General features: G+C 42.9%; 1 protein-coding gene across 2 annotated transcripts in view; it reads right to left on the reverse strand.

Annotated features, from left to right (window-relative positions):
- Positions 1-1,118: 1,118 nt before the first annotated feature.
- Positions 1,119-21,406, reverse strand: part of LOC147750644 (uncharacterized) — a 176,597-nt gene continuing 156,309 nt past the window's right edge. Inside the window, exon 6 of one of the 2 annotated variants that reach the window (XM_086967255.1) lies at positions 1,119-1,703. In XM_086967255.1, coding sequence (XP_086823381.1) covers positions 1,534-1,703 — 170 coding nt within the window. In that variant the 3' untranslated portion in view covers positions 1,119-1,533. The remainder of the gene's footprint in view (positions 1,704-21,406) is intronic. The other variant, XM_086967252.1, reaches the window with a different exon arrangement.

Genomic DNA, 21,406 nt, shown 5'->3' on the forward strand with positions numbered 1-21,406 from the left:
GTTACACTCAAACCTTCTGAAAAGCAGCAAGTGCCTGTTAAGGCAATCAATTATGCTACTTGCGCTTATGTCGCATTTGGTAAGGAGGATGTTTCAAGTGTTTCTGTGATAGAGCAGACTGCATAGGAAGCTCTCAATCCTCCAAATTGATCTCTTAAACAAGAACCATTAACATATAATATCAGATGTGCCCATTCCAATGGAACTTTCTTTACGTCTGGTCTTGTGCACAATTCGGTCACTTGTATGGAGTCATGTTCCAACTCAGTCAATTTAATCTTCCCTGTCCTCATAAACCTTGTCTGATGTCGGAAGCAGTGTTGCGGAATTTAAGAAATGTTCTCTGCTGCAAGAAATGTTTTCTCATAATGCATCAATCTATTTGTCATGCAGAGCTCCTGTTAAAAGAATCTAAACTGAGTGAGCGACTTATACAAAGTAATGGGCCATCACAATTCCTTCACTTTGCTTAATTGTGAAACAAACTGCTGTAACCAATTGCAATCAACCTGGAAGACTTACAGCTACTGGATCCAATACACCTGTGCTACTGGGCACATAAGTCCTCAGTTTTTCTTGAGTGAGAAATGAAAGTGCACAACCATATTTTTCATGACAAAATAGGAAAAACATCCTGTTGTAATCAGGCATCCAGAGTTTGAGTGAATGACAAATTCTCTTTCAATTTCTTAAATGCATCAAGATATTTAATCATCAAATGGTACTGGATCCTGTGCATCATTCCATGTCAACCTTGCAATCAAGGAAAAGTTTGGAATCCACTGACCATAGTACCTAACCATTCCAAGAAACATCCAAACCTCTCTCTGGGTGGCTGGAAGGCTTAATATTAGAATGACGTGATTTAGAGACTTTCCTCACATCGAGATAAATGACTTCTTTTTCGCAATACTGCATTTTAGTCAGGGAGACTATTAAGCCATTTTCTACTAGGTGATTTACCATGGCATTGATATCCAGTTTACAGGCCCTTTTCATCTTAGATGCTATTAACAAGTTACCTATATATTGAACTAGAACTGAATTACGTGGCAATTTTAGACTTTCTAAATCTTTTAGTAGTTGGGAGAAAATTGAAAGACTCTTAGTATACATTTGTGCCATTCTACACCACACAAGAACTTTATTGAAATGCAAAGATAAGCTGTGAATCCACATGTAACAGAAGTGGAAAGACTTCTTGGCATAAGTCAATGACTGTATACCATTTTGTTTCTTATGGAATTTAAAACAATATCACAGCTAGATTTGGTACTGTTGTGTCTCACCCTGCCTGCCCTGTTTGTACTGCCTGGTTATGTCCCCTGTCACCCCAGATTCAATCCACCCTCTAGTTTGCATTATCTTGACCCTCTCACCTTCCCATACTTGTGTGCCTGATGTACAGTGCTCCATGGACCAACACTGCCATTTCCCTTTTCATTTTGGCCTCATTCCTACAGTCCCTGCCAACCCGGCCTACTCATCGCCTTGGGTAGTGGCTGCCATCAAGGGTGGGGTCTTGTATTAAAGTCACGCCTCTACATATGCCACTTGTTTGGTTTTCAGGCTTCTCAAATAGTCTGTTTGTCTCGAGGTCCTGTTTGTTTTTTCAAGACTTCCATTTATCTGATCCTCCGGATCGGACTGTTGTGGCATCAACCTGACATCAGGAGTCAATGTTTTCTGCTCAAGGCAATCACCTGCAAGGAAAACAAGAGAGCCCTTTCTTACACAGTAAAGTGAGGTACTGTGCGCTTGTGCAAGCCAGAAAAAAGAATGCAACAACTGAAAAAAGGCTTGTTGGATGATGGTATGCTGAGTTATTTGTTAGGTATTTAGCTTAGAGCAGCAGCCACAGACATTCATAACAAACAGCCCACAAAAGAGGTAACTGATTAAAAGGGAACACACAATTGTATGGTGTTATGTAACAAACACTGAGGCTAACTTACTCCTTGTGTCTTTAAGAATAATAAAACTATAGACCCTCAGTTGGGAGGGATATACATGATGATTAGCCATGCTACTTACCCAATACTATTCCTCATAGAGACAAGGTATACAACTGGGAAGTGGGGATAGAGTGGAACATGGATGGACAGAGTAATAGTTAGGGAAGATACCCTTTGTTCTACTTTCTCTTAACAGAAGGGATCTCAGCTCCATTAAAGGTGCGACCTTGAAGACCAGCGAACAAGGAAGTCAGACGACACCCACCCTATTTGTAGAAGTAGTCAGACAACTTCTTTTTTTTTTTCTCTCTTTCCCAACCCTTTTTCTCTTGGTATCTTCTCCCTGTACACGGTTATCGGTGCAGTATGCATGGTGCCAGCCTTCAGGAAGATTTGTGATCACTGCTTCATTTCGGCGGAGTGCTGGAACAATTCAGGTTACTGTTTTTCTGCTACCGGCAGGTACCTCCAGACAAGTTCAACAATTTTATTTATTTATTGGAGGTCTTACGCGATCCTCCATTTGCCATTAATTACTTTAAATTCCAATCACTGGAGAATTGCAAGGACTACCAAGCACATCTCAGAGAATTCTCTGCTCAATTATTTTTCTGATTACTGATTTCATTCCTGCCTTGCTGGTGATTCTGTATTGTTTAGTTCTAGGAAATATTGCATCTGTTTATTCTTTATTTTCATGGGTTCTGCTTTTGTAATCAAACCAATCTCTTTGCCAGTGAAATTCCATACTGCCTCTTTGACAGTATGTCTTAAATCCAGTCGGATCATCTTTTGTCAAAACTGGGTACAACTCCACTCTTCTGAGTTAATTTTCAAAACAAAATCCTCATCTTGTGTTTCAGTTGATACGCCATCCAGTGTGCAATATATCTTGCAATTCATTTTTAAAAAGAAGGTCCCTTCATAGTAAATTCACAGGCCTTGAATCACATAGTATAAACTGTTGTTAATTCCTTAACTGCCCTATTTTGACTGGAACATCTGCTGTAACATGATTCACAATATGATTATTCCTAAACCCTACAACCTGGACTTCTCTTAATGAGGGGGGTAGGATCCATCAGAAATGAAACTGGTTGGCCATTGAATTCTCCAACAATAAATGGGCTACTCTGATATACTTGCAAAACTGCAACATGCAAGAGTTCCTCCCCCTTCAAACACCTGCATTATGTGCTATTCCCTGCCACCTCATTTAAAAACATCGCATTCTGTTTGTACCCTGCATTATATGGCATTTTATTTCTCATCTTGTTGCGTTACTAGAGCTGGTGGCACAATCATTCAAAATTGTTTCTGATTCTGCATATTCTGCTCTGTATTTTGCTTATTCATCATCATATTACCTCCCTGGGCTTGCTGGACTTCTCTCATGAGCTGCAGCTTGAATTCCTTCATTCATGCCATTCATTGCATCATGTACGAAATTCATATTTGAACCCTTTTGATTCCACGATTCTTTCTCAAATTGCTTTGTCTGAGCAATCATCATCCTTTAACTTTGTTTTGCCTTGTATGAAAATAGTCACAATTTTTTGACAACATCAAGATCTCATCAATAGTCTACATCTGCCAACACAATTAATTTGCTTGCATATTATTATTAATCTCTGATCTTAATCAATTAATAAAAGCAGAAACAAAACCACTAGCTCCATCTTTCTCTCCATATTTCTCTGTTTTCAACTCCACATATTTTCTTGAAAATGTGCATCAACATCTAATAATAGAAATGAATTCATTTTTTAGGTTCCTGTGTCGTACGATTCATACTTTCTCAGTAAAATTGTGCGTTTGTTGGACAACATAAACATAAAAACTGTGCAAACCTGAGTCCACGTACACCATGAGGATATGTTGGCCTGAGTCCTGGCTAGTTGTTCACAGTGCACCTAATCTAGAAAACTAAGAGGTGGAATGCGCAACCTCAGAACATGGTAATACTGACACCCATGGAAAACTATCTAGAACCATTTCGTTTGGTAACTCATGAATGCCCAAAGAGAGACCTGGAAATACTCAAATTGGCATTTCAATATCTGTTTAAGCAATAAGGTTCTTTTATAATATACACAAACACAATAATCAATAGTAGGAAGCAGAACAAAGTAATCAGCATCACAAAGCTCGAAAAGAAAATTCAGTAATTGTGCTGTTGCCTAAAATAGTATAGCCTCCCTGCAAATTAGAGAATGGCCGAAAGTATTCACAGCATGTACCGCTAAGAAAAAGCTCAGTCGCACCATTACTACAACGATAAGTGAAAGGTAGAATCCATGCCTCATGTACAAACCCTTCTCCTAGCGCTTCATATCTTCCTACCAGATGATGGTGCAAGAAGTATTTGAAGTGAAAAGTTGAAATTGGCAGAGAAATAAATCTGTTTATTATCCAATCTGCCTTTGCATCAGTAATTGTAATTTTTCTAACTTTTCTATGTATAACATAGTGTATGTCATGTCTTTCTTAGCCATAATATACTGTTCTTTTGTTAAGTTGTATGGTAAAAACAAACTAGTGGCATTCAGATATTTCCATGGAACGAGACTAGTGCATACTGTCTGTAGAGTCCAACTTAGTAGTATAATAGACCTAAGTTGTGATTGCCCATGTTGTAAAGAGGACATGTCACTCTGTATGATGTAAATAGCAGATGACACAATGTTACTCACAGAATATATCTTAGTGGACATGTAGTCACACCATTGTCAACTACTGCTAGAGCCTGCTCTAAATTTGCTCTGTCAATTTCATAAAGTCTTTCGGCAGCTTCCTTCTGTGAACTTTCCACAGTTTATGTATATTGCATAGAGAAAGCGCTTTTGACATGGCTTTTAAGGATCTAAGAAAAAATCCTTTAGGGCCATGTCCTCAGAAGGAAGAGACAAATGCTGTTTAACCTCAGACAACATTGAATGTTTTAGCCACTCTAAGCACAACTTTCTAACACTGTATGTTGTGACCACTCCTATGTGTCCTATCTGCATGTAATGTGGGTCTGGCCTGTTAATAAATAAAACCCTTCATGTTGTCATGAAAACGTGCCTAACATCAGTTAGTATCTAACAGCTACACTAACCATCGCTCTAGATTAGAATATGAGGAATTGTATGTCCCATTTCAAAGCATGTTGTTAAACGTGTCCTCTGCGTAATGAATCATTGCCAATACGCAAAGTGTGCAAAAGTGGGAATGTTTGGTGTATTTTAGATCCTTTATCTTGGCCAAGTAGAGACTGGATGTCTGCTGCACAGTTTTTTCAGGAAAATCAGTTGGTGGGTGTTAGAACCTGGGGTAGCCTGGCCTAGGGCAAGACATACTTTTCAGAGGCACAGTGTAAAGGTTGCAGACCACCCAACAGTAAAGCCACGCAATAGCACTCAAAAAGAAAACGCTACACCAAAATGTGGAAAAATAAGCACTGCTTTATAAAAATATAGCTCTATTCTTTAGTTCAGAAATGCAGTTTTAGTATATTAGTTTGTTTTGAAAATAACAGAAATTACTTTCCAGTTTATCAAGTCACTACATTACTTGCATCAACAGTACAATTTCAATACATATTCAGCTTCAGTATGAGTCACAATTTCAATACATTGCAGTTCAATAAAGAGGGAAAAGCAGTACAGTTGCACACTGAAGAGTTCCTCTACAACTTTCTCCACGTAAACCCCACTGCTCTATACACCTTGCAATAAAGAGGGTTCAACTACTGAGTAATTGACTAAAGGGGGATAGGTCAATAACCTCAGTTATGCTAGGACACCCTGGCAAGATTACACACAAGGAAGGCCTCCTCCCGGTAGTCAATCCCAACGATAACACATGGAAGAATAGCTGGAATCACTCCTCCAACACCTTACTATTAAGCTCTTCAGATTCCTGTCAACCTAGAACCCTTGTCGATATACTGTGAGGGTTCTGGGCATCCCCTCTGGTAACAGTGACTCTTTCTGCCGGAAGAGGCTCCCTGACGTCCGTTTTCCCACACCCCCAGTCTCCTTACTTTTAATGAAGGTCCCCTCGTCGCACTGCACAAGAAGGCTGGGAGTGGGGGGGCAAAAGGAATAAAGGAAGGACTTCTGGCTGTCAGCCGGCCACCGGTGATCCTGCCACGCTTCCCCAACCAGCTACTTGCCTGGTGCTGGCGCGGGGGTAAATCAATTACAAGAGCGCGGGGACTTAACAGGTTTCCTCCCCTTCCCCACTGCTCAGCGCTGCTTCTCCGTGTTGGCGCTTCAGCGGGGAAAGGGGTACCTGTAGCGAAGAAGCGCCAAAGCCGGTTCCCTCGCCGATCGACTCCTCGGCGGTCTGGGCGTCACTCGGTCCGCAGTTCCACTGCGCAAATGCGGGGGAGTAGCGTTGCCGGCTAGGGGTCGATTCCGGTCACCTGACGCTGGAAGCGTCTCCGGCGGGGGCCTGCTCACTCCGGGGAATACCTCACGGGTTGGGGCATGTGCGGACCTGACGCTGGAAGCCGCTTCCTCGCCCACAGTCTTTCCCCTCACCTGGCTCCAGGGAAACCGCTAATCAGAGCGGAACGCTCACTCGTCAGGGCCACAAAGGCTCCGCAGCCACTTGCCTTTCCCTCAAAGCCTCAGGGAAATCACCGGGCACAACACCAGATTAAAGCTGTTTTCTCCACAACGCTGGTAGGTGAAGCACTGCCAGTGGGAAACTGGGAAAGTCTTTCAGCAAGGGCGACCCGACAGGGGTCAATGGGGCTCAAGTGTAGAGGGGGCTTCTACCTCAGGTAGATCAATCCCTTCAGCAGAAGAAAGTGGTTGGGAGGGATTGGTCAGGGGTAGAAGGGGGAACGTCTCCCTGTAGTGGCTGTCTGTCACAGGGACAAACTAACTGCTCCCAGTGCGTCCTCCTCCTTTCACCACTGCCTCACTCCTCCACTCACTGGTCAACACAAAATGGCTTCCCAACCTCTGCCCTTATATAGACAACCCCCACAGAGTCCAGTAGGGTCCAGAAGGTTCTGGAAGTCCTACGGTTATCCTATGGGGCTGTCTAGGATGTGGCAGTTGGAAACAGTTAGGGCCCTCCATTTTGTGAATTACAGGAGTTTCCTGACAGAACAGGCCTCTGGGCCTGAGGTAAAAAAAACTATGAGGGACAAAAGAACACCTATCCCCTTGGCCAACACCTATAAAAAGTCAGTGGACAAAAATTATCAAGGGTATGAGGGGCAAAAAGGGGACAAAATAAATAATAAATAGGAGGGACTACGCCAAAAAGCCAGACCGGTCTAACAGTGGGGTATAACGCATGCTTTAAATTAACCTTGGTTCTCCTGAACCTGCTAATCTCTACCTGCTAATCTCTAGTTCCCCATATTGATTTTACATCAATATTGTTTTTCCAAAAGTCATACTCTTGTGTCGACAACTGGGTAATGAAAGATGCAGATTAAAACAACTTTGTATCAGTGGGCATATTATTCTGTGCTGGAGATTATGTAAGGTTATAAGAAGATTCCTGGTCTCCTGGATCATGACCTGGAAAATATGCAAACCTCTGTGCAAATGTTTTTGAGCTACCCTGTGGTGGTGTAGGGCAGTGTTCCAAATGGGTGCAATTAAATACTGCATGTAGAGTACTTCCTTTAAGTAAATAATGGTGACCATAGTGGTGAAAACAGATCATTTCATCATAATTAGGTGTACCATCATACATTTCTTTAATATTAAAAACCGTTTAATGCTCTAAATCAGCAAGCATTTCATGCACTGTGTTAATGTCCCAATTATCATAGATAGTAGCTGGAGTGATAACATAATTTATGGAAACATGTATGGGACTTGTAGAGTTTGTCGGTACATATTTTTAATAGAATACTTTATCACAAACAATTCCATCGGGAACTGGAACAGCTGAAATGTTCACCAGGTAAAGGTCTCTTTGCACTTTGTGTGATGAAGAATGAGGCTTCAAAATGTTGTTTACCAGTTCAACAGAAGGGAGATTGTGTATTGGAGATTGTGTTTGTTCAAAAGCAGGAAAAAAAGTCACAAAACCAATCCAAATGAAGAGGAAAAGTAATGAAATTGTAATCCAAATGTATATCCAGGGAGGAATAAAGTATGTCTATTTGAGCCAAATAAAAAGATCATGTTGTCCTTTTTGTGTAGGTGGGTCTGACGAATTTATTTATTTATTTATTTTTAAAGTTTTATATAGCGCGAACAAGATCTTTGCAGATATCAGAGCGCTTTACAGAAAACAGTAGGTAGGATACACAAACTGTTGAAAACAGTATAAAATTCGGTAGTGAGTGAGTTGCAAAATAGGGTAGCAATCGCACAAGAGTATGCACACTAATAACAATCAAGAAACAATAATATAGAAGCCGTCCAGTGTTGACTCGAATAAGATTATAGCACCCCAGAGGGTGAGTAACCACACTGTTGAAAACAGAATAGTAGGATAGTAGTGAGTGGATTGCAAGTTAGTAAAGCACTCAAGTCATAGTGTACAGCCCTAAAAAACAATCTGGAAACCAGTAATATAGCATCCGTGCAATGATTTTGATCCAGTAGCAGTCATAAAAGAGTCTAACATAGATAAGCATTCAGGTAGCCGATAATATAGGAGCCATGTACTGTCATTGTTCCAGTAGCAATAGGGTTCAGGTGAACTTAGCCATAAGGATGGCTTTTACCTCTTTCTTGAAGAGTACAGAGGAGGTGATAAGCCTAGTTTCTGGCGGGAGGGCATTCCAGATCCTAGGTGCCATTCCAGAGAAGGAGCGTTTGTATGTTTTGTCCTTCCGGAATCTACGAGGTTTCAGGAGGAGATTCTTTGCGCTTCTGTTGGATCTTGAGCCTCCTGATATAGTCAGCTTGTGAGTGAGGTAGTTGGGTGACTTGTGGTGTACGGCCGAGTGTGTCATACAGGCAATTGTCAGCTGAACTCTGGCTTCAAAAGGCAACCAGTTCAGGGTTTTTAAGTCAGGGGAAATATGCGAGTGTTTTCTTCAACCAGTGATGAGTCTCGCGGCCGCGTTCAAGGAGGCTCGTAGGGGCGCCGTTGTTGTTAGGGGGAGCCCGCAGAGAGCCACAATTCCCTAGTCTATGCGAGGAATTACTAGGGCTTGTACAACAGTTCGGAAGTCCTTGGGTGGTAGGAAGGGTTTGAGTTTTCTCAGCGTGTTGATTTGGAAGTTGGCTCCTTTAGTTGCTTTGCTAATATGCTGCTGCATGTCAAGATTGGAGTCAAGTGTGATGCCAAGGGATTTTGCAGAGTCCACGATGGTGGGCTGGACATTTAGTGCGGTTAGATGATTGAGCCAGGTTTGGGAGATGGCCTTTTTCGCAGGAGGTGAGATCAGAAGGAACTCAGTTTTCAGACCATTTAGTTTAAGGTGATTGTCTGCCAGCCATGCTTGGGTGTTTCTTAGTGTGGCATTCAAAAGTTTGATGTCTTCAGGGGATTGAAGCTTGAGGTAGAGCTGAGTGTCGTCGGCGTACATATGGAAGTGTACATTTGATGCTTGAAGCAAGGTGGTGAGTGGTTCCATGACGAGGTTGAACAATGTGGGGGATAGGGAGGAGCCTTGCGGGACGCCTAGTGTTACGGGCACAGGCGAGGACAATGCGTTGTTGATCTTGAACCTCTGAGACCGGTTGTGCAGAAAGGAAGTGAACCATTTGAGAACAGTCCCGGATATGCCCATTCTGGTATTTAACAGCTCCAGCAGATTCTCATGTTTGACCGTATCAAATGCTGAGGAGAGGTCAAGAAGGATGAGGAGGCAGGACTCATTGTGATCAAGGATTTGGAGGGCGTCATCAATTATGTGTGTCATAGCCGTTTCCGTGCTATGTTTTGCTCTGAATCCTGATAGGTGAGGGTTGAGGAGGTCAAACTGCTCAATGTGTTTTGTCAGTTGGAGTTGTACGCATTTTTCTAGCAATTTGGCCAGAGTGGGAATATTGGTGATAGGTCGGTAATTGTTTAGGTCGGCCGGGTCAGCTGTGGGTTTCTTGAGTATAGGCGTGACTTGCCCTATCTTGAGGGAGTCTGGGATATGTCCTTGTTGCAAGGAACAGTTGATGATTTTAGTCCAGAGTGGGAGGAGCAGGGGGGTGAGGGCTTTAACAGCGTTGGCAGGTAGGGGGTCTGTTAGGTGATTGGCAGGTTTCAAGGTGCCGAACAGCTTGTGAATTGATTCTTCAGTATAGGTGTCGAAGGACGTCCATGAAGCGTTGTTTTTGGGTTGAGTGTTAGTTATGCATATGGAGCTGGAATATCGACTTACATCCTTGATGACATCACTTCTTATATTGTCGGTCTTTTGCTTGAAGAAAGCAGAAAAGTCTTCGCAACTTGGAATATCCTTTGTTGAACTGTTAGGTTGTAGAGGTTGCGTCTTGGTTTGGGTTTTAACTAACTCGAACAGTTTTCTTGGTCGGTTTTTTGCTTGATCCAGCTGTTGGCTAAAGAAGGCTGATTTCGAGCGTTGGATTTTTCTGAAGTAAGCGTTTCTCTTACTCTTAAGCGCTCTAAGGTGCAGTGCTGAGGGGTCAGATCTCCACGTGCGCTCTGCCATGCGCATAGCACGTCTGTCTTCATTGAGTCTACCATCATACCATGGGTTCGAGTTCTTGGAGGCGACTCTTCATTTGCAGGGGTGCGGCTTCATTGATTATTGCAGACATAGTGTCTAGGTAGAGGTCGGTCAGTGAATGCACATCAGAGACGCCCGTCGGGGGAGGAAGGAGACTGCCTGTGTGGGCAGGCAAGGAGTTTGGGTTAAGATTCTTCATGTCCCTCTTCCAGATCTTGGTTTTGGCAGGTTGAGCCGGGTTAAGTTTGACCTTTTCGTTGATGAAGAAGGTGATGATGTGGTGGTCTGACCAGTCACAGGGTTCAATTGCCTCCAGCTGGGTAGAGTCTTCTTTGGCGATGATAAGGTCAAGGATAGAGCCTTTTTCATGTGTTGGACGGTTGCAGATTTGGGTGAGGTCCAGCGCGTTGAGGAAAGTCTTAAGGCTATTCACCACAGCGTCTTTCTGGTCGTTCCAGTGGAGGTTAAAGTCTCCCAAGTAAATTTGATTGATCTGCCGACCGGCGTTGGTGGATATCGTGTCCATGAGTTGTTGGGAGAAGGTGAGGTTGTCCCTGGGTGGGTGGTAGATAACATGAAGGGAGCACACAGGTTTGCCCCCGCTAGTAATATCGAGGCAGATGAGTTCGCAGGAGGAGAGGGAGAGGGAGGGGGAGGTACCTTTAGTGACAACGAGGTTGCTCCTGTAGATGCATGCGATTTCCCCCGCCCGTCTTGCCATTCTGAAGAGAAGTCCTCAAAGTCCACAAAAGATCCAGAGGCTGTTTGTACAAAAGTGGGAGGCTCTTCAAGCTGTGTTGAACTGGTAGCTGAATCCAATGGCGGTATGTTGAAGACACCATCATTGTCTGCTTCCAGAGTTAAAATTTGTGTATTCGTATTTGACGATGTAACAGGAAGTAGTGATACTTCAGTGTTAACTGTCCCCAGCCAGGGAGAAGATGCTTCATCGTTGGCCAAAGCCTGTAATGGGACTTCCTGTAAGGTAGTGAGAGGAGGCTGGTACCTAGCCAGGAGCACTCGAGGCCTACTATGTAGAATTGGCCACATTATGTGGTTTGATGCAATCAATAGACCCAAATCGCTTGTGTTTGGTAGAAGTAAATGTCAGTAAAAGTACAGTTGTGGTACCTTCAACAGCCAGGATGGGCACAGGTTCTCTATAAGATGGCCCAAATTATTCTTGTCAATTATTTTCTCCCGGACCACATTCTCGATTCTTGGTATCCAACCAGGAGTTGCTGGTGCGGTAACTAGACATAATAACGAATCCAAAATATAGAATAGCTATAATATCGAAGTCAAAATATAGAATGGGCAAAATATCGAATGGACAGAATATTGTGGTGAAAAATATCAAATTGAAGGTAAGTAATATATTATCGATTTTTAAAATGTAGAAAGTCAAAATATCGAAGTATATAATACAGGTATTAAAATATATCGAATTTTTAATATCAAGTGTTTTGTATGTTTTTTTCTTTTTTTTATTAGTCCTCATTTCACCATAAGCGTTTGCAATTTTCACAATAAAAACCCCCTTCCTGCCTGGGCGCCCTGGGTCCATGTTCTTGCATTCACTTTAGGCCGACCAGGCCAGCTTCTTTTTGTGCGAGGCTTGGTGTAATCAATGGACCATTGAGGCCTTAGACCAGCCTCATTTCCGTTCCCCAGGAAATTAGTGGTGACCAGATGTTTCCCACACCTTGGTCCTGTCTCGCCATACTAAGAGCTACGCCCAGCCAGTTCTCATAGCATAGGGGTCTAGAATCTTTCCACAACTTGCAGATCTCCCTACGGGCTATTAAAATTAAACAGAGAAATAAACCTGTTATTGTATTAGGGAGTTGACTTGTAAGGTTGTTATCAAAGCCAAAGATGACTAGAGCAAGATTAAGATTCACCTTAAGTTTGAAAATTCCCTCCAAAGCCTTCTCCACGTTCTGCCAAAAAACCCTTAGCTGATCACAATTGAAAAACATATGGAAATCGTCTGCCTCCGCCCAACTACACCTTGGACACCTAGGAGATGAATTTAGAGCAAACCTTGCTATTTTTTTAGGCGTGTAGTATAACCTATTGATAACATAAAAACGATTTTTTTAAAGGAGCAGGCTTAACTAACTTCTATAAGTTTTGGAGGGACGGGAGGTGAAGGTTAACGGAGATATCCCCCAGGGCTGTTGAATTCCATACTGAATGGGGGAGAGGGAGCTCTGTATCAAGCAAACTCCTGTACCATAACCCCACCTCCTTTTTTTCTAGGATTTACATTTTGGAGTATATATTCAACCTACCAGTTCCCGCCGGTTTGGTCCTTCTCAGCTGAATACCAAGAACGTAATTGCAAATATTTAAAGCGAGAAAATGAGTCCCCTATTTTAGCCCTTAACACTCCCCAAAGGTGGACACTATCCGAAGATATTAAATCGGACCAGATCGTAATTACTGCCCTTTTAATAGGGATAGCGAAGTTATCTTTTAGGCAGGTTGGAAGACCCGGAGAGTCCCATATTGGGGCAAAATCAGAATAGTATCGTATTCCCCATCTCGCTTTAACATTATGCCATACGCTGAGTGTAGATCTTATTACTTTTAAACGGACCTTCTTGAAAAACCTGGGTGCCCCAAATTTGTACAGAAATCCAGTGCTCCCTCCTTCGAAATTGGCCATGGTATTCAGGATCTTCCCCCAGTTAGTTTCAGCAGGACTGGAGAGTAAACAGCGGATATTTTTAGACTGGAAAGCAAGAGAGTACAGAAACGCATCTGGAGGGGCGAGCCCACCCTTTAATAGCCTCCGTTTTAACTTCTTCCAGGACAGCCTGGAATTTTTATTGTTCCAGATGAAGCTCCCTATTTTACTTTGAATTTTACCCAGAAGTTTGCCGGGAAAGACTAGGGTGATAGTACCAAACAGATACGTCAACTTGGGTAGGATAACCATTTTTACCAAGTTTTCTCTACCGTAAATAGTAAGGGGAAGGTTCTGTCATTTTAGGAAAAGGTGATCGATTTCCTTGGACACTTTCCTCAAGTTGATCCCGGGAATATCCGCTAGGTCCTGTAATATGGTGATCCCCAGATACCTAAACTCCCCACTGCATTTCCAGGCCCAGCCTTCAACACCCCAGCACATCACCTCAGTCTTAGAGGGATTAACTGAGTATCCAGAGTACAAGCCAAACTCGTTCAGGGTATTTTCTACCATGAAAAAGCACCTCTGCTGGATTATTAGTATAAACCAGCAGATCTAGGGCCGGCTTACACTTGTAGTCAGATACCTGGAAAGGAGTTATTTGTGCATCAAGAATCAAGGCTTGAGCAAGAGGTACAATATAGATGTTAAACAGCAGGGGTGAAATAGGACACCCTTGTCGTGTTCCCCTTTGTATACTGAAAGTCAGTGTCAGTACGCCATGAAGCAGAATACAAGCAGAGGCCCCCCTCATAACACCTACAAAAGATGGACCAAACACCATTGCTTTTAGAGTCCCCCAAAGGAATAACCAGTTGACACGGTCGAACGCCTTGGCCGTGTCATAGGCGGCCACTGCCAAGGGCTCTGACGTGCCACTGCCAGATAGATACAGCCAATTAATTGCAAAGTTTGCTCTTGGATATATCTACCCAGCATGAAACCCTTTTGATCTACATTAATCAACTCGGGGGCAACCCTGACCAACTCCCTGCCAAAATGCTGGTAAAGATCATATAATCTGCCTTTAGCAAGGAGATTGGTCTATATGAGTCGGCCCTGAGCGGATCCTTCCCGGGCTTCAAAATGAACACTATTATTGCCTCCTTCCATGATGGGGGAATCCTGCCTTCAGGGCTATAGATATAGTTAAACAGCTCGCAAAGTCTGGGCACTATCACGTCCTCCAAGGTCTTCTACACTTCGCCAGGGAGGGCATCCGTCCGTCCCTGCAGCTTTATTATTTTTCTTCTGAAATGGGGCCTTCTAGTATGTCCCGGCTCTCTCTTGTCAGTATAGACTGAGCTTTGCTTTTTAACCAATCTTAAATTAACTCGGAGGAGGGTGCTGTCTCTTCTTTGTAAAGTTTTGAAAATAAAAACAGAAGGCACCTCTGCATATCCTCCTAATCCCATGAGGTCTCGCCAGTCTCATCTACAATCAACTTATTGATGTTATTCTTCAATCTATCAGCTTTAACTTTCCATGCCAAATGGGCTCTTGCCTTTACCCCATATTCAAAATTTCCATTTTATGGGCTGCCCATTGGGCTATAATTTTTTTATCTAATTTGCCTCTATAATCCAAACGTAGGCTCTCTAAGTCTCTCAGGACTTGTGGCAGATCGTCGGGTTGACAGCTCAACCTGACTTTTTCTAGCCTTAATATCTTCTCCACCTTTTGGAAATCTAACATCTCTTCCCTGTTTTTGGAACATATCCAGATATGTAGCACTCCACGAATATGGGCCTTAAATGCGTCCCACACATAGTCCAGAGATGTTGACCCTATATTTTGAGCAAAGTACTCTACTGATGATGTTTTAATGACCTTAATTAACTCCTGGTTTGACAACATGACCCTTTTTAACGTCCACCTAGGGGGGGATTTAGGTTTACAACTTAAATATTGAATGGTTATTGGGGCGTGATCAGATAAAATACATGGAGAGATGGAAATATCCACTAAGTTCTCCAAACCCCACCTGTCAGTAAGAATGTAATCTATTTATTTTTTTGTAAATGTGTTTTTATTGCAGAGTCAGAAATGTACAAACAGTTGGTCCCCCCCCCCCCTCCACCTCTTATGGACATCCCGCACATGTCGTACAGGAAGCATCACACAGCCATTTAGCCCACATCCCGGAGGCCGGGCGGGGATAGCTAGGAAACTCTAAGTGCAGAAGATCAAAAGAGGCAGCAGTGTTTGCCCACCAGGACGGTCAATGATTTGCTTTTCTATATCTCCCCATTCCCTGGGCCCCCCAAATACCCCACGATTCCTACAATGGTTACAAAGAAACAGTACTAGTGTGCTCCAGTAAACCTCCCTCATCCAATTAGCCTCCCCACCTGGGTGTCCTCAGGAGAACCAAGCTCGGTATGCCGACCCCCCAGTAGGGAAACCCCTTAGCCGCTAGTGTATTCAAATGTCGCCTCACCAGTCACCTATCTTCCAATCCCCTCCCTTGTAATCTACAAAACCCCCAACTACCCCTCTTCCCCTCCCCCCCCCCCCAACTACCACCGGTGTGGGCTTAGCTCAGATCTGTAATGCAGCAGGTAGAACCTGAAGGATCAATACTCATCCATCAGTGCATCACATGGCTCCCCGTCAGACTCCCTTCCACCTATTCCTCCTCTGGTGCTTGACAGTTACGCAGCATGCGCACTTGCTCCTCCCACGCCCTTGCCATTTCTAAACATTTCTCATTAGCTGTACGGGATGCCTGCCTAAGTCTGACAGTACCTTCACTATGGGCCCACTTATAATAAGAATGTAATCTATTCTCGACAAATGGCCATGTTTTTTGCTAAAAAAAGTAAACCCTGGTTCCCCATCCCTCTTAGTCCTCCACACATCTACCATCCCTAGCTCATGCATTATATTAATCATTGCCCGACGTGTGCGGTGTGCAACCACATGTCTGCTATGATTTGACCTGTCTTTAGTAGGGTTGAGGACGACATGGAAGTCGCCCCTAATTACTATCGGGACAGTAACTTCTGTGAGTTTGGTCTGTATTTTAAGAAGGCTAGCAGGGTCGTCTATATTGGGGCCGTGGTAGGATACAGTGGCGAGTTCGATTCCCCCAATAACCACCTGTACCAAAATCCACCTGCCAGATTGATCAGTTAGCGTGAACTTGATGGAGCCGCCATGGCCAGATCTAAACAAGACCGCAACCCCTTTGTTGTGAGATGTCTGCTCAGAACAGAAGTATTCTACCCATCTATATTTACTAAAGGCAACCCTAGACTCAGACATGGTAAAAAAGTTTACTTTTCAAAGCAAAATGGGAAACGAGGACATTTTTTATATTTTCTCCCACTGCAACCCCACCCATGCTCCCTCTCTCCCCACCCATGCACCCCCCATGACCCCATACAACCCCCACACCCTTGGGGAATCCTTCCTTTTTCTATGGGCATGTGCCCTTAGACAGAACTCCCTCCCGATGTGTGACTATAAGAAAATAACTCCACAATTAATGCTGGTAGGCTGACCCTGTCCAGTGACAGTGGCTTAACTATTCTGTTTCCTCTATTCGCTCCCCCCTGCTGTTACAGATTTATGATTAAATACATTTTAAGTATCTTGTATGCTTTTTACGCCTTACTAACACTTCCACTTTCACCACGCATTCCTTTCTGACCTTGTCTATTAAGGAGTCAACTTCATCTAGATGGCGCATGTTATACAGTCACTCAGTCAGTCAAATTCACTTTATTTGATTCAGTTAATCATACAAAGGACATAAAAACATTATTATATACAAGTAAAATGCAATTAAACAAATTCATGTTATACATATGATTGTTCTACATGATCCGCAAAGACGCAGGAAACCTCAGTTGGGTCTCAGCTCCCAGTGTGTTCAAAATCGTCATCCTTTTACCCAGTTCCCACTGCCTTGTTGCAGTGATATGAGAGACGTCCGAACGAATAGAGAAGGAGAACGAAGTAGAGAATGAACCACACTTAAGATGACCAGCTCTATGGGCTAGAGATAGTATTTTCTCCTTGATGGTATACGTAAGAAAGTTCACCAAGATTTTCCTAGGACGCTCTTATCCTGGGATTCTCCTAAATGGATCGCAATGTACCCTTTGAATATCGGAGATAAAGTCCAAACCTGTATCTGCAGAGTCTTTCAAGATGATTGCCTTTAGGAGAGAAGCAACAAAGTTCTTAATGTCATTCCCTTCCAGAACATTTCGAATTTTCAAGTTGTTTTTTCTGGAGTGATTTTCCAGGCACTCAATGTCATCTTTCAGGTCCTGGTTCTGCTGGGCCAACTTGCTCATCGAGGAGGAAGACGTACACAGAGCGTCCCTAATTTTAGGAATCTCAGCCTCAAGAGTGTCCATTCTCTGTGTGACCTCTTCCACCTTCTGTGCTAATAAATCACTGGAAGCCTGGATAGCCGCCTTGTTGGTCTCCAAGGTAGTAAACCTCCTGATGATGTCTTCTCTCAAACTCAACAAAATGTCAGCTAGTGACCCAGGTGACCCAGATATAGGGAGGGTAGGCGGGAGGGGTGGCACGGGAGAATGGTGAGGAGGCTCAGGGTTTCCTGACAACTGCTGCCCCAGTTGTAACCCACTCTTCTTCTCTGTTGTTACGCTAGGAGCGTCTCCCTGGTCAAGGCTCTGGATCCCCAATGCTGAGAAGCTGTTTGATAGTTCCACCGACGTATGTATTATTACTGGATGGTCTTGCAGGACTAAGTGCTCCTCTATTCCAGCTAGAATTCTAGAAGGGGACTGAGGGCTCCTCTCACTAACCATAGGGCCAGGTAAGGTAGTAGTAGCGGCAGTTAAGGTAGCAAGATCGGCCTAGGTAGTAGCCATATTTATAACCTTATCTTTTATAGCTTTATCCTGCCCACACCCCACTGTATTAGTAGAAATAACCTTATAAAAGGATTTTAGCAATGGTGTGATTTTTAATTTAGTTGACAGCCCCCCCCCCCCCCCCCCCTGGGTTTTTTCCGGCCTCTTCCCTGGAGGCGTTCCTTCTGTTATATAGGCGCCTTTCACTTGTCTTGTAGTAGCCTTTACTTCTACTATTGGGGGTGAAGTAGCTTTTAATCTGGGAACAACTGAGAAGCTGCTGGGGGCCTGCTACATAAAGTATATCGACAAACTGAGGGCTCGTGAGAAGATGTTGCTTCAATACGACACGAGCCACTCTCAGGGTCGCCTCCCACACTCTTCTCCATACAATATAATGTATGATGTGTGGCAGACTCAGCTATATGAAACACAGCGTCCTTCTTGTAAACCCCCAGCTCTGGAGGGAGCCAAGCAGCTCCCAAGCCCAACCCGATCAGAGGTAGCCCCCACCCCTCATCTCGGGCTCCGGTAGTAGTGCTATGGAGGCAGGCACTCCCCGCCCCAGCCCCTGCTCCTACCGCTTTTCTTGACAATCCTGGTACTGACATGTCCCTCTCCTCATTGCCCTGGGACTGAAGAGGCAAGAAAACCGGCAAGAAAGCTGGCACTGCGAGCAAAGACAGCGAAGACAGCCGGAGCTGCAAACAATACGCCCGCTGTCGCCACTCTCGAGCCGCGCTGAAGATGCGGCTTCACGGAGGCTCCGAGACAGATCCTCCCTCCGCGTCTTGCACCATCCGCACGCAGCCTCTATAGTTTGCTCAGCCTCTTCTTGTGTCCTGCTCCATAGACATCCGTAGAGATTGAGGTACTGGGCGGAAAAAAAAGGAAAAAAGCCTCGAGCTGGGTCAACATTTAGGGGAGTAAACGCGAGCCGCTAGCCACCATTACAGAGCATCAGACGACCTAGACGACCTGAATGCCACACATCTCGGGAGCTCCGTCACGGCAGTTAGCTTCCGGCTGCCATGTTCCCCAATCTCGGGCCAGAAGTGTTTTGTATGTTAGTATATGTGTGAAAAGTGTATATTATTTTTGAAATTTATTTTAAGTAATGTTTTTTCTGTTATTGAATTTTTGCGTAATTGTGGGTTTATAGGGGAATAGGGTGGGAAGTAATTTAATTAAATTAAATAAATATTAATTTTTAGAAATTACTAATGTTTTGGTTTATAGGGGAATAGGGTGGGAAGTAATTTAATTGTAATTAATTACATATTTTTATTTATTTATTGGCATTCATTTTGAATTAATTAATTTATTTTTAATTGGTAATTACTTTTTATTAATTGATTAATTGATTATGTTAATTTTATTAATTTATTTTCCGTAGCAGGTTGTGGGTTTATAGGGGAATAGGGTGAGAAGTAATTTAATTGTAATTAATTATATATTAAAAATACTTTTTGTGTATTGATAAGTAATTTACTGCTAATTAATAATTTGTATTAATATTTGTTATTAATTAGTTTTTGTTATTGAAAATAAATTAGTTGTTAATTATGAATAGGTAATTAATTTTAACAACTAATATTCATTTGTATTTTTAATTGATTAGTTATTACACAATATTAAATTGGTAATTACTTTTATTTAATTTTTTTATTGGTATTGATATTTAGTTAATTTTTATTAATATATTAAATCATTACTTTCCCTACTGTTAAATTCACTAGAGTGGGAATAGTAATTTTTACCCCTACATTATCCAACTCTTTCCCTACTGTTGCACTCTCTGGAGTGGAAATAGTAATTTTTACCCCTACGCTATCCAACGCTTTCCCGACTCTTGCACTCTCTGGGGGGGGGGGGATAGTAATTTTTACCCTCCCGCTACCCAACGCTTTCCCTACTGTTGCACTCTCTGGAGTGAGAATAGTTATTTTTAGCCTCCCGCTATCCAACCCTTCCCCTACTGTTGCACTCACTGGAGTGGGAATAGTAATTTTTACCCTCCCGCTATCCAACGCTTTCCCTACTGTTGCACTCTCTGGAGTTGGAATAGTAATTCTTACCCCTACGCTATCCAAGACTTACCCTACTGTTGCACTCTCTGGAGTTGGAATAGTAATTTGTACCCCTACGCTATCCAACGTTTTCCCTACTGTTGCACTCACTGGGGTGGTAATAGTAAATGTTACCCTCCCGCTATCCGACGGTAAAAATATTGTATATTTTGTATTAATATTACGTTAATATATATATAGACCGCCAGGACCCCCGGGTGAAATTGGGAAGATGGAGGTACTTTATCTCAATTGGGCACGACGCCTCGCATTTGGCAGCCCCTACCCGATTATTTACCTGAGAAGAATGGCTGTGGTGGTACGAGGGAGCCCAGGGGAGCACTCGTGGACTTTTTGGGAGCTGTAGGGGTGCTTTCAACTCACCTGTTTGCCTGCACGGACCTACTGTCTTCTGTCTGCTCGCCCACGCCACCGGCCCAGTTTTGACCGAACAGTGCATTCTGGGATGGGTAGTTCTCTGGACTGCTAATGAACTGCCCAGGTGTGTCCACTACATTAGGGGGAGGAGTAGTAGTGCAGACGCGCATTTTGCACAGGATGGAGTAAGAGAAAGGAAAGGACTCGTAACAGTGATAGGCACTGAAGAAGGCTTATTGCCGAAATGCTTCTGCCGCCACTGACGACACCAAAATAAACGTGCTGTTTCCTTGAAGCTCCCTCTGGCCTCTTATTTCTTCCTCAAGAAATTTTCCGTCATATATATATATATATATTTATATATATATATGTTTTGTTTTCCACCAAGCACAGCGACCGCTGTGCAGATGCACTTCCAATCCAGATATTAACGAAGTAATCCACGAGACAGTACGTGTGCTCAAATTCAATTTATTTCTCCATTAAAGTTCCAGCATGTGGTACACGGAAAATGGAACAAAACCCAACGTGTTTCAGCAATGAAACTCTCGCCTTGCTCACGGGTATATATTAAAAAATAAAATTGTATGTCTTTTTCATAACTTAAATTAATTATTTAATAATTGTAATGGTATTTAAGCATTTTTAAGTATGTTTTAGTTAATTATATTTATTATTTCATTAATTTTAAATTACTTTTAAGACATTTAAAAAAATCGATATTTTGACTAACTATATTTTTTACAACAATATTTTTGATTCAATATTTTTGTACTTACCTGTTTGTAGATAGGAATTCGATATGTTTGCATTCTATATTTTTTCATCGATATTTTGGTAATTCTATATTTTTGTATTCGATATTATGTCAG

The sequence above is a fragment of the Lissotriton vulgaris genome, chromosome 1_1 (assembly GCF_964263255.1).
Source record: "Lissotriton vulgaris chromosome 1_1, aLisVul1.2, whole genome shotgun sequence".
Lineage (NCBI taxonomy): Eukaryota > Metazoa > Chordata > Amphibia > Caudata > Salamandridae > Lissotriton > Lissotriton vulgaris.